Genomic DNA, 14,462 nt, shown 5'->3' with positions numbered 1-14,462 from the left:
CCCATGTACGCCTTGACAGATAAGCTCCACCACACTAAATTTTTTTATAAAAAGAAAATTGTAAATTTCCTTAAAAATTGTATGAATAAATAATTAAACTCTTTTTTTAAATAAATAATTAAACTCATTGATTGGGCTGCAGTCTGCACCGCTGGCAAGCTCTTTTTTTTTTTTTTTAATCAATCAATTTAATCTTATTATTATAATTTCACAAATTTTCATATAAATATAATAAATCATTTGATTTTTTAATTAAAAATAATAATAATAATAATTAATATTTTATTTAATTTTTATTTAAAAATATTTAATCTCATTTCATTATCCAAACCACATCTTAATAAATTTTTCTATTCATCAGATATATACATATGAGTAAATAAATAAATTCATTAAATTTTTTTATATTTTTTTAAAATATTGAAAAATATTAAAAAATAATTTAAAAAAATAAAAATTTTTTTTAACTTAATGGGAGCCACCAACTGTACCTGTAGCACAATCTTTAATTTTAATACATGTGTAATTTCTTCGTAGTAATAAATCAGAGGTTAAAGTTGTAAGTTACTGTATCCATTAGCGCAGTTGAAGAACGATATTGGCACATCTCTGACACTTTACATCTATGAAATATCTCTACTTTATCAAGACATGGAAAAACATATCAGGGTCAATATCTAATTAAAAATCAATAAAAACAGAAAGGAAAAGAGTCACTCAAATGGACAGGTGTTGATAACTTGGTGTCGAAATTCGACAAAATAGCTTCACTGTTTCAGTCTTACCGAGTTCAGCAGAAGTATTCATGCAAGAAAATCCAAAAATGTCTTCCATTCGTCGCATCATAAGCTTGTGAACAACACGTGTGTTCACAGCCCTCATGCATGTAATCATGGTGTCGATCAGCTAGCACTACATGTCAAACCCAAAGCCCTCCTTTCTTATCTCCTTTCGTTCTTTCTTTCTTTCTTTCTTTCTTTCCTTTCTGTAATTTCTTATGTTTGAACTGCAGAACCAGATCAAGCAAATCTCTTTACTACTCTTAGCATTTTTGCAGGAAGCTTTTTGGGGATGGATTTCTTTAACTCTATCTTGAATTGGGTAGTGCCTCCAGCAAGCTTTGTGATACTAGCCTTCTCATGGCCAACCCTGTGTTTCATCAATGCCTGTGAGTGGCTTTATAGCTCTTTCTACAGTGAAAATATGGAAGATAAAGTGGTTATAATCACTGGAGCTTCTTCTGGAATAGGGGAGGTAAGTCTCCCTTTTCTCAGTTTTTTATTCGGATAATCATATCGCTTTCCTTGTTTTTAATTGTCTTTATACTTAATGCTATTATAATCTAAAGTGGGAATCTTATGTTTCCAGCACGTCCTTATAAAAATTTAATTATTGATACTATAACTTCACTTATTTAATAGAGATGAGACGATAGTTGAATAAATAAAATGAGAAAATGCATAGACAACATGATTAAAATACGTGAGACCGACGGTTGAAAATGAATATCCCGAAATCACTCAACTAGGCTTCAAAATGAGACAGTCATGAACTTCCTGTGAGGCTGTGAGAACAATTCAATTACTAGAAGTTGCTCCCGTTTGATTTGATGATGAAATTTGGAGTAGGAACAGTTGTCGTGCTGTTGCGCTAACTTCCACGTACAAATCATTTTCCTTGTTAATTCAGACACGGACTAACGGTCAGGCTATATTTGGCCATCTGTGAGTGCAGCAAATTGCATACGAATATGCGAAGAGGAGAGCAAATCTAGTATTGGTGGCAAGGAGAGAGCAGAGGCTTCGAGTGGTCGGTCAGAATGCAAGGGATATGGGTGCAAAGCATGTCACAGTTATAGCTGCAGATGTTGTCAAGGAAGAAGATTGCAGGAGATTCGTTAATGACACAATAAACTTCTATGGGCGTCGTATGTCTCACCCCCAAATACTCTTGGATTCATTTTGACGCTACTTGACTCTTAATAAAACAAGTTTGTATCTGCACTACAACTACAACTCCAGCAACTAGAGTGCATTGCATTCCTGCAGATGAAACAACTAATTGCAGTACACCAACAATCGTGCGCGCTAGGCAGACTTGCAATTTTCCATGCTCTCTTTTAAATGCTTGCATGGTGAAGAAAGAAAATAACCAACATGTTGGTTAACAACTACATTGTAATATCAGGAGTAGTATGGGAAAGTAATGAATGGAATCCCACCTTATCCGGAAGGGATAAGTTCTTGTGTCATAACAACAAACCCCCCCCCCCCCCCCCCCCCCCCCCCTCCCAACCCACCACCCCACCAACCCAAAATATTTGACATAATAGATAAACTTGTGTTAGATCCCACTTTCTTCGAAAATTACTGTTGCCTTCTCTTTTTATTTCGGTTCTCTAATATTATCATTTTATCTCCAATTCTGCAGTCGACCATCTTGTAAATACAGCCAGTTTGGGACATACATTCTACTTTGAAGAAGTCACCGATACGTCCGTGTTTCCCCTTTTGCTGGTAAGGATTACAAGTTGCATGAGTAGTTAGGAAAGTAAGTGAAGTCGTCTTAAGACTGTTCTAGGCTTGTCACTAGCTAGTAATTAATATTGGTTGGAAAAAAAAAATACTTTTGATACAGAATGCACTTTTGTTTTCAATCACCAATATGGGATATTTTTTGTTCTCAGGACATAAATTTTTGGGGAAATGTATACCCAACATCTGTTGCTTTACCTTACCTACAACAGAGTAATGGTCGAATCGTTGTTAATGCATCGGTGGAAACCTGGTTACCTCTGCCAAGGATGAGTTTATATGCTGTGAGTAGAGATGACTGAACCAATTGGCTTGTTTGACATTTTTGTTAGATGAATACTTGTTTCTTTTGTTAATTTTCTCGAGCACAATTAATTGGATATTTATGTCTCTTTTAGAGTATAATTAATTGATTTTCTTTTTTAATCACTAGGCAGCTAAGGCTGCTCTTGTAAACTTCTACGAAACACTGAGATTCGAAGTGAAAGATGATGTTGGAATAACAATTGCAACACATGGTTGGATTGGAAGTGAAGTGACCGGAGGCAAGTTCATGCTAGAGGAGGGTGCAGAGATGCAATGGAAGGAAGAAAGAGAAGTAAGCTTTTCATTAATGGATTTCATATCTCCACCAAGTTACGTACTCTGTATTCAAGAATGAAATTCTGCCATCCTAGACCTTCAATGCATGTTTCTGTTTTAGGTAAATGTAACTGTGGGACCTATAGAGGACTACGCGAGGTTAATCGTATCCGGGGCTTGCCGAGGGGATGCATATGTCAAGTATCCAAGCTGGTATGATATATTCCTTCTTTTCAGGGTTTTTGCACCCAACGTTCTCAATTGGACGCTCCGGTTTCTTCTTGCCACCCATGGCGCGAGAAGAACTTCTCTTTTGGGCACCGGAAGGCCCCTTTTGGAGTACACTGGAAAGCCTTTATTGGAGATGAGCCCCTCTCCTAAGAAACTTCTTGCTAGTCCCACCCACTACTCCCAACTCAGTCCCCTGCAGCAGCCAAAATGGGAATGAAAATAATACTGATCTCCCCTGTAGATCGTGTTATACCGATATTTTGTGTGCTTTGCTGTGTTCTCTAGCTGTCTTGCTGAAAATTTGAGACTGATGAGAGACATGTCTATACTTTGTTCAATAAACAATAAAAGCCCCCCCTTACGACTCTTTTCAGGTTAGAGAGAATTTAATCAACTTCTGTATGTACTAGCTGGCTATTTCAGCTTTAAAAGATCTGGAATAAGTTCAAGGCGCATATCTGATTGTAAGAATAAATTTTTGAAGTTTCTTTAAGTTGCCGCAATGACACATGGCCAGGGGGATGATGTTGAAAGAACTGTGGTAAAGATTGACTTGGACCGATTCTAAAAGTAGGACCGTAGGAGAAGTGAATCAGCAGCAAGTTGCAAGAGTGGAAAAAAATGAGATTTTACTTTTTGTGGGTAGCACTAGCTTTTAGTTGATTAGTTGATTACCTTGGTCAAAACAATAAATGGTGCATGGCATCCAAACCACAGCTTAATTATCATGGGTCAGTACTGGATGAGGTGGACCATTGAAGCCTGATCAATTCAAAAGTCAAAACTCCAGTCATTATTTCAATGGAAATTAAATTATTAAATTCATTTTTTCTCATCTATTTTTTTTTTTTAAAAAAAATAAAATTGGATTTTTGAGTGGATTGATGTTCTAAAATGGTTTCTATTTAATGCTCCAGATGGTTTCTATTGTTATATCCATTCTTATAACCTGCTGTTTGCAATATTTTTAAAACGAAAAATGGGATCAGAAAAATGCAAATAGTACTTAATGGCCTTGCAGACAAATATTGCTAGATCTCTACGGATTGAACTCATTAAGGAAAGCTTCTCCAAAACAAAGTCCATAAAACTGGCCGTTGGTTTTGAGTCTATAAAAATTTATGTATCGATCATCAACTTACATATACAAAAAGACGTGCTTGATATGAGGGCATATTAGCATTCTTTTCTTTTTTTTAAAAAGAGGTTGGGTCACATACCCGTCTCCAAATTTATTAAAAAAAAACCCTCACACAGAAGAAAACCGTGGAACAAATCAGACACTTGAGTGCTACATGAAACACCCAAAACCCAAACCCAAGTGTAAAAAGGACCTTTTAATCTAAAGCCAGAAACCAACAACAAAGAACCACAGACCAACAAGAGAAAAGCTGGTTAGGGCATCTATTACCTTCTAAGGGCATACAGGCCCATTTTTGTCAACTTTTAATATCCTTTCAGGTTGTGAGGGCATATTAGCATTCGAGCTGGTTAACGGATCATATTTATATACACGGAATTTAAAAGCCATGCACGTATAAAAAACCGGTACTACTGCTTAAATATAATCTTCGACGCATATGCTGAAAGCCTGATCATCTCCTTCTTTCAACTCGCTGCCTTCCCATGTTCCACAATTGTCTCCCGCGAACTCCCAACACTCCGTCTGCAAGCCATGAGCGCCTACATGACCACTTTTATCATCCTTCAGTACTTCATTTTCGGGCAACTTGTTTGTGATAAACTGTGCATCGATAGCCAGACCAGCGTCGGAGGCCGCTTTCTGGACCGATCTCGGCGACATGCCGGGCCGGACACCAGAAGGCAACGTAAGTGGGAAGTTGAGGTTGTCCAACGTCGATGATCCGCGCAGGCAATAATAAGCAACATCGCGAGCCACCGCAGCAGCCTCGGGTGTGGCGAAGGAGCCGAGCCAGAGGCGTTCTTGGGAGCCGGGGACTCTGATTTCGGAGACCCACTTGCCCCATTTCCTTTGGCGCACTCCCTTGTATTTGATCTTCTGCTGAGATGTGCTCGCACCAGTTCTAGCACCACTCTCTTCGGAACAACTCATGCTGGCAAATTAGGAAGCAGTCCAGCATGCAAGTTCAGGCCGGATCAGCAATCTTCCTAGAATAAGCTATTGACGAAAGAAAATTGAAGAGGTTGCAGTATATATAGGTTGAATAAATGGAAAGTCAGAGGGATTTATGCAAAGGAATGGTGGAGACCATACGAGAGGAGTCAAGATTTTCAAAGGTCAAGGGTGAAGGATGGGCTGGGTTCAGTAAGGAAAAACAGACGGTGGATTTAGGTTTGACTGCTTTGTTGCAAGTTGGTCGGTATTAATGATAACAGCAAGACTTTAATTTTATAAAACGTGTTGGAGAATTTATGCCACGCCCTGTCGACGGAGGATCTAGAAAGCACGTACAGGGACACGTAGATCTAGTAGTTGATATTTTCAATTCGAAAAAAAGAAATTTACGAGAAATGCAATAATTTTATAAAAATAGATTTATAGATAATTAAATTATTTGTAAGTGACTTATGTGTATATTAATATGTCGTATTAAATTATATTAATTTATAAATTTATTTTTATAAAATTCATTTATTAGTAACTATTGTTGCATCAAACATATTGTTCTTATAAAATTTTATTAAATCATCCGTAAGAATATAATTATTTTATGTGTTTATGAATGACTTATTCATAGTATGATTCCTACATTAAATTTGATTCTTACGTTAGTTCTATATAATATATATATATATTGTCGACATGGCTAATTCTCTATCTAATAAATGATGCCGTTAGGAATTCAATCAATCATGTCTCTTTTATATATTAAAGATATTGTGCTTTGGGACGATTACGGGAGCTGGGAGCTACAGTTAGTGTAAAATGAAAATATTTTTTTTATATTTATTTAGATGTATTTTTTTAATATTATTAAAGAAATTTTTTTTTAAAAAAAATTATAATATTATTTAAAAATATTTACTTAATTATTAAGTAAAAAAATTAAATTTTTTTTTTTTTGGGTCAAGCATGATGACGAGGATGCTGGTGTCACAGAGATCAATTAATGCATCAAAATCCGGTGTGTCTCGGACGTGTTTCTCGTACATGCAGTAGTACTTTGACCCAACTTTTAGGAAGGATTGGGGTAGAAAAAAAGAATTTTAAATTGGGATAAAAGTTTAAAATATTAATTTTTAATATTATTATTATTTTAAGATTTAAAAAAAATTATATTAAAATTTAAAAAAATTAATTAATTTATTATATTTTGTATAAAAATTTAAAAAAATTATAATAATAAAATAAAAATTTTAAAATTAAATTAAAATTTTAAATTATCAAACCTACCCTTTTAACTCATTAATATCTATACCAAATTAGGAACTGAGTTTGACCAGATCAGCATGCATATATGCTATATCCATATATAGAGAGTACGTCACTTCTCATCATACGCAGTATGAGCATTAATATATAAAATTTAATTCAGATGCCAGGCCAAATCACGTGTCATGGTTAATAAAATATTATAAATGTACGTACATGCACGCGCGCGCCAAAGAAAGAAAGCCCATCGGTCGGTGGGTTTTCCAGCGACCTTTGACTAATTCTATTTATCATGATTTTAATATTATTATAATCGAAATCAGTAAGACCGTCGTCATCTTCGTCATTATCATCAATATTATAATCAGACTCGTCATTATCATTAATTAATGTATTAATAGTTATAATTTTTTTCTTTCTTTCTTGTTTGAAATATATAGCAATATATATATAATCGTTTTTATTTTTCTTCTAGGGGCCGCTTGACATGATAATCTGTAAAATGGTATATTTTAAGTTTTGAAAAAAAAAAAGAAAAAAAGAAAAAAGAAAAGAATACGTATTGAGAACTAAGACAACAAAAAAAATTACATACTAGGATAATAATACTTTGACCATTTATTAGTTACTTATCAAGTATAGTAAAAAATAGGTTTATATATATATATATATATATGAGTCGAGCTAGTCTGCCGCGCTGCAAATGACTGTTAGTATAAAATTTATTTTTTATTTTTATTTTATTTTTTATTCATTTTTTTATCATTTTTTAATATATTTAAAAAATAAAAAAATATATATCAATATATTAAAAACCATTTCCTTAATTGTTAAATAAAAAAGCAAAATTTACTGAATAGTCAAATGGAGCGATCTCTAAAGGTCGGCATAGTAGTTTTTTCTATAAATAGATTCCGTTTACTTGTTCATAAATATTTCCATCGATCGTTGTAGACTTAATTAAGAATCAACCTACAGTATACAATTTTAAATAATCAATATATATGGCCACCAATAGAATATAAAATACTAGGCAGCATACACGCTAATCAATATTTTCTATCAAAAAGTCTCGCACTATAAGAAAAATGGACAATTGTGACTAATTTATAGTAATGAAAAGACTATTAACAATTAAATTGATCGTAAATTGATCGTAAAAGTCTATTTTTCTTATAATAATGTCTTTAAGCATCGAAGTCTATCGATGGAGTAACGATTGATCATGATAATTACCGATGGCATTTTTCACTGGCCACCAATTGATCTCGATCAATGACCTACAACAAAAAAGAAAAAGTGACCTGGTGTGCCTGATGCACCAGTGTTTATATATTGATCCCTTATATTAAAGGGGTGAATTGATGCCGGATAAGAATGGTATATTTTTCTTCAAATTTCGGAGTCCTAATCATCATATTTTTGTGATATGATTTCAAGAAAAACGATTTGCCATCTCGGGAGATAATTTCTCGAGTATCTGGCTGTTTCCCCAGTAGTATGTATTGTTAGTAAGGTAGGTTATCAAAATAATATTATCATGAGCGATATGATCTTGTGAACCTAGAGTACTTACCGTATTCTTGTAGGTTTCTTGTGCTAAAAGGCTCATTGTACATGCCTTTTACTCTGTATCAATATGGGTCTATCTAGGCAGGAATTTAAATGACGCTTCAGTAATTATATATTGGATAGAAAGAAAAAAAACTATATAAAATTTTTATTGAGACCTTATTCAAATAGTCAATGTTAAAAAAAAAAAAAAAAATTGTACTATTTAGACTAATACCGTTTGTCAAAGAACTATATATGGCAAAGACTGCTAGCTGCAGCCACAAAAGAACGATTATAATTTCAACCTTGGACCTTCCATTCATTACCAAGAAAAAGTTATTTCAAATATTCCAAGTTGTTCACTTTTAAAAATACTGATTATTATACCATGAGGTGCACGTGCCCTTAATTAGTGTCATACATAATTTATTGGAGTCAGTTATTTTTTCTCAAATCTGTTAATATACTAAATTATTGAAGACAGTTGCTTTATATATAAATATATATATATATATATATATATATATTTAATTACTACACCATATATAAATATAATTTTATGAAAATTGTTATGAATAATAATTTGAGAGGGAGAGGCAGGAGAAAGTACTTCTCTATAAGATCATAAGTATTTTGTGACTAAAATATTTTTCTATAAATAATGAGCGATGAATAGTGAGCTTCGATACAAGTCACATGAGATATTTGATGATGCTTTGAATCATGCTTATTGTTTTCTACAATCCAGATGGCATGTAGCCATAGGCGGAACCAGAAAATCTAATTTGAGGGCCAAGTTACAAAAATGTAATTTTGAGTGGGTCAAATACTAATTTTTATATAGTCTACTTTATAAAAGTACATTTTCAACAAATTTTGAAGTTTTTTTTTGTTTGGGGGGGGGGGGTGCGGCGAGGCATGTAGCACAGTAGTCACTTTAGCGGAGGACACTCGTACCCATCGATTCCCTAAAAGGTAAACTCAGTACTTGCCCAAGTAAAGTAACACACCAGGCCCATCGTCATATCTACTTTATAATTCAAGCTTTTGCATTATCGTTCGATTTGCAATATCATACATAATTAAAACAGAATGATCGGTATTGTGAAACGTTAAGAGATCTAAGTATGAGAAAAATAAGAATATGAAATAAATTTTATAATATTAATTATTATATAATTAAATTCTTATCATGTTTAGTTCTTTTTTCACTTGAGTTTCTCAAATGCAAATGATAACTTGAGAAGATCTCAATCTCACAATAACAGAAAAACATATCATACCTATCAAACTGACTCAATATCAGTATGTGGCAATTGAACAGTAATTGGCATAAATATATAGTGCACCTACATTTTTCTTCCCGGCCCCAATGGTCTAGATCACGCTTCGATGGGGTTCCATCTAATTCCTAGATAGGATAACGTACCTTACCCTGAGCTCCATAGGTCATTAGTGCTGCGTGGTCATTGATCAATATGCCTTTATGTCTTAAAGAAATTATATTGGATTTCATTTCGGATAAGAAAGCAGCTCCATCACTCCTGATAAAGCTACTAAAGCTTGGATGAGCATGCTCTCGTTTATCAAAAACGATCGTATCCAATATTATTTGTTCCCAGGCAGGAAACAGCCTAGACTGGCTTCCATCACTGCATATTAGTCAAACGAAAACATGACCCTCTTTTTGGCTTAGCTGTGACACCACTAGTTTTTTTTTTTTTTTCCTCATCAAGTAAGGTATTTATAGATAAACAAGTGGATACAATATATAAGTTCGATAGGGTAGGAGTCTCCTACAGCTTTCTCAAAGCTAACACACATTACAACACAAAAACAAAAAAAAAAATAAAACAGATGATCGTAGCCAAACAAATGGCTCTCACCCAATTCTCAAAAGGGAAGACCTCTTGGTGAATGTTTTAATATAGTCGAATGAACATACTATAAAATTGCAGCTGGAAGCCACAATATAGAGGAGTGTGCTTCAACTTGTTGGTCTGGACTGACCGGAAAAAACTATCACATCTACTTTTACTCGATCTTGGATTAGGAAAAGCTGGAACATAGCGTAGCAATCAAACACTATAACGAATCACTGGCGAATGGCCAACACTAGCGGTGGCAGCACATGTAGGCCATGCATCACAACTGGAGAGAGAAAAATAGTTGGATCTGGAAGATTCAAAAGTGCTGGTCCCGAACCTGTTGCGCGTGGTGGAAAAAAACTCCCCAAAATAAGGCGACGCGTGGATCTCACTCACGGCATAAGCCACACATGAGCATAACGAACTGCACAAAAGAGTGGATTTCTTTCGCTAACAGGACGATCAGCACTTGGGGAAGCTGGTTGAGGGGCGCATGTCGGCCTTTGATGATTGATCATCAGAAGATAGTAGATCAGTAAGTGATGGTGCTAACTAAAAAACACCAAAAAAAAAAAAAAAAAAAAAACCAACAACAACAACAGAAAAATGACATAAATAAACAAAGATAGATACTACTGTGACTGGCGAGGAGGGGAGGGAGGTTGGTGCTTTGGCTCCAAAAATCGAGTGGGGCAATGGGAAGGTATTTACGGGAGAGAGAGGTAATTGTAAAAATAAAAAATAAAAAAGAAAAGAAAAAAAGAGTAGTAATGTCTCTATGACACCACTAGCTTTTTTATGCCTTCTATGCTAAAATGCTGATTTGACACTTTTTTTTCTCAATTTTTTTCAAGAGGAAATGATATATCCGTTCCACTTTCTATTTTATGAATAAAATTGCTTTAACAGAATGAATAATATTAAATATAATTGTGAAGTATATAAATTTATATAAAAAATAAGAAATATTTTAATTATAAATGGATTATATAAAAATAAATTTATAAACTGATATAACTTGATGTAATATGTCAGATTGTAAAATTATTTTTGATGTAAAGTAGCTCTAACGCATTACATAAAGCGATATTAGTTTGTAGGTTTACTTTTATGTAATCTCTTTGTATATGTAACAATCCTAAAAAAAATTAATAATAAATTTCACTCTTTTTTAAATAAAATGTATGGCGTTTTATATACTCTTTGTTACAACTAAGATTACTCACTTGAGGTTAATTTTCTTTGGATGTCTCTTTACTTGGAGATTAATAGTATGGTATGCAGAAGACATCATTGTATAGTGAAATATATTTCCTTCGTGTTATTTTCCTTATTCCCTCATCACTTAGCAACCAAGAAATAAAAATTAAGACAAATTAGTTTTATTCCCTCTTTCCATTATATAGTGGGAAACGTCGATATAAGATGCAACAAGCATCACTAATATTCTCTTTGATTTTCAATGCCTTGATGACTACTCGTAGAGTCATGCAAAGAAAGTGTTTCGTGGACACCACTACGAACGCACTTAGCGAGAGACTCCTTTTTTGAGTCAAGGAGTGAAAGCACGTGAAACATATGAAAGTATTGATTACGTTAAAAAAAAAACACGTGCCAATTACTTTGCGAGGACTAAGAAATGATGGTAGATGAAGAACAGTGTTTCTTCAAAATTCAATTTTTTCTTTCTAGTGCTTAATCCCTTTCACAAATGCACTATGAGTCATGTGCGTTTACTCCAACCGAGTGAGTTATAATATACCATAGGTACGCAAATATATATATATATATATAGTAATTTTAAAAGTAGTAAAATTCTATTACACTACATTAAGACTTCACTCTCATCATACTATGTAAGATATAGTACATTTATTATCATTGGATGAGTTTTATTAGATCATTCTTTATCATTTAATAATGATAAATATGTCACATCTTACATAGCAGAATAAAAATAAGATAAAAATAGTAAAATATTACCATTTTTAAGCACGCAAAACAAAAGGGTGTCTACTAAATTAATGCTTGGTAACTCCCGGTCACGTATCCAATATTTCAACTCAAGAATAAAAATAAAAAAGAGAGAAGCTAATTTTATAGGCATTTTTTTCCTAATTCTTATTTTCATTAGAATCCAACAAATTAAAGATAGCAAAGTAATGAGCTATGTACTCTATTAGAGGAATACTTTAGTTACAAAATAATTATATACAAATAACTCATAAACTGACATGAGTACTTTTTTTTTTAGGAGAACATAATCTCTAGACTTTATTGAAAAATCCTCACATTTGGCGGAAGAAAACCGTAATTACAAGACTTTCCACTTATCATAAACATTATTCTCAAACCTTAGAAAATAATGAAATATATGATATAAACATTTACAGAAAACCAAATTACACGAAATCAAACAAATGAATTAACCATTACGGATATATGGAAGACCAAGCTTATCTATTTTTACAACACCCCATAGCCTCCATGGCAAATCTGCATAAGAATTCCAATGAGACGTGCAACCCTCTTAAGCCAACCTTGCCAACGTATATGCTAGTGCATTTTGTTACAACTTAGAAAGATATGAAGTAAAGTCATCGACTGAGAAGAGAAAATCTGATTTGTGTATTATTTGGAGTTACAACTCTGCATTTATACATGTAAAATATTGAAGGCTATAAAGGTAAATACATCATAGTCAACGTAACTAATTAACAGAACTGAACTAGTTATTTAATACAACGTAACTAACTAACAGAACTGAACTAGTTACTTAATACAACGTAACTAACTAACAGAACTGAACTAGTTACTTAATAGTCCCCCTCAAGATGAATTGCATATATTATGTACATTCATCTTGGACAAAAGAGAAAAGAAAGAATTAAAATCCAATGGTTTAGTTAGAATGTCTGCAACTTGATGAGCTGAAGAGACATGTAAAGTTCGAATGATGCCAGCTTGTATTTTCTCTCTTATGAGGTGACAATCTAACTCAATATGCTTTGTTCTTTCATGAAACACTGGGTTAGCAGCAATATATAAAGCAGCTTGGTTATCACAGAACAATAGTAAATACTTGGAAAGTGTTTGATGTAAGTCTGAAAGTAAAGAAGTAATCCAAGTGATTTCACATACTGCACATGCCATGGACCTATATTCGACTTCAGCAGATGACCTGGACACAATTTTCTGCTTCTTTGATTTCCAATACACAAATGAATCTCCAATGAACACACAGAAACCAAAAACTGATCTTCTTGTGTCAGGGCAACTAGCCCAATCTGAGTCAGCAAAGGCTTTTAATTGAATGGAAAAGGATGCTAAGAAAAAAAGTCCTTGTCCTGGAGCCTTTTTAATGTATTTCAGAATTCTCATAGCAGCTTGCATGTGTGGCACTCGAGGTTGATCAAGAAACTGGTTGAGATGATGCACAGAAAAAGTGATGTCTGGCCGTGTATTGGTAAGATACAATAATCTTCCAATAAGTTTTCTATAACTTGTACTGTCTTCTATTAGCTCCCGATCTTCCTTGCTGAGCTTACAGTGAGTATCCATAGGAAAATTTACTGGTTTGGAACCAAGTAAACCAGCACTATCTATCAGCTTTAAAGCATACTTTCTTTGACATATGGAAATGCCTTGTTTACTTCTAGCAATTTCCATACCTAAAAAATACTTGACAGGTCCAAGATCCTTCAATTTAAACTGATCATTAAGAGCAGTTTTAATTGATTCTACAGTTGTCATGTTGCTGCTAGCTAAAAGTATATCATCTACATATACTAATAAAGCAACAAATTCAGCGCCATTTTGCCTTGTGAATAAGGAGTAGTCTGACTTGGACTGCTGAAAACCAAGTTGAAGTAAGGCCGCTGTGAATTTGGAATTCCACTGTCTAGATGCCTGTTTCAGGCCATAGAGTGATTTCTGCAATTTACACACTCTAGTGTCCCCCTTTCGAAGATATCCAGGTGGTAACTTCATGTAAACATCCTCATCTAAGTCTCCATATAGAAATGCATTGTTAACATCAAGATGAATAAGATGCCAACCATGTATTGCAGCTAATGATAAGAAACACCTTACTGTCACCATTTTTGCAACAGGAGAAAAGTTTCAAAAAAATCAAGACCCTCTCCTTGAGTATATCCTTTTGCTACTAGTCTTGCCTTATATCTCTCAATGGAACCATCAGCCTTATATTTAATTTTATAAGCCCACTTACAACCAATTAGAATTTTATTTGGTGGGAGTTCAGTGAGTGTCCAGGTGTGATTTGATTCTAGAGCAGCTAGTTCAAGGGACATAGCTTCTCTCCAATGAGGGTGATAG

General features: G+C 33.8%; 2 protein-coding genes across 3 annotated transcripts; one reads left to right on the top strand and one right to left on the bottom strand.

Moving 5' to 3' along the window:
- The first annotated feature begins 966 nt into the window (after positions 1-966).
- LOC122306080 (11-beta-hydroxysteroid dehydrogenase B-like) lies at positions 967-3,802 on the top strand. Of its 2 annotated transcripts, XM_043118460.1 has the most exons (6): positions 969-1,254; positions 1,735-1,927; positions 2,431-2,516; positions 2,687-2,818; positions 2,968-3,132; positions 3,238-3,802. In XM_043118460.1, the coding sequence occupies exons 1-6, from the start codon at positions 1,072-1,074 to the stop codon at positions 3,562-3,564; spliced, it is 1,086 nt and encodes a 361-aa protein (XP_042974394.1). In that variant the 5' UTR covers positions 969-1,071; the 3' UTR covers positions 3,565-3,802. The 2 variants fall into 2 exon arrangements, with proteins under 2 accessions (XP_042974395.1, XP_042974394.1); XM_043118461.1 differs by lacking the exon at positions 2,687-2,818 and having other exon boundaries at positions 967-1,254.
- Positions 3,803-4,425: 623 nt separating this feature from the next.
- On the bottom strand, positions 4,426-5,634 carry LOC122306081 (ethylene-responsive transcription factor ERF020-like). The gene has a single exon (XM_043118462.1). The coding sequence runs from the start codon at positions 5,419-5,421 to the stop codon at positions 4,906-4,908; it is 516 nt and encodes a 171-aa protein (XP_042974396.1). The 5' UTR covers positions 5,422-5,634; the 3' UTR covers positions 4,426-4,905.
- Positions 5,635-14,462: the final 8,828 nt, after the last annotated feature.

This window comes from Carya illinoinensis, chromosome 4 (assembly GCF_018687715.1).
Source record: "Carya illinoinensis cultivar Pawnee chromosome 4, C.illinoinensisPawnee_v1, whole genome shotgun sequence".
Classification (NCBI taxonomy): Eukaryota; Viridiplantae; Streptophyta; class Magnoliopsida; order Fagales; family Juglandaceae; genus Carya; species Carya illinoinensis.
This window is presented reverse-complemented; position numbering and strand designations above follow the sequence as displayed.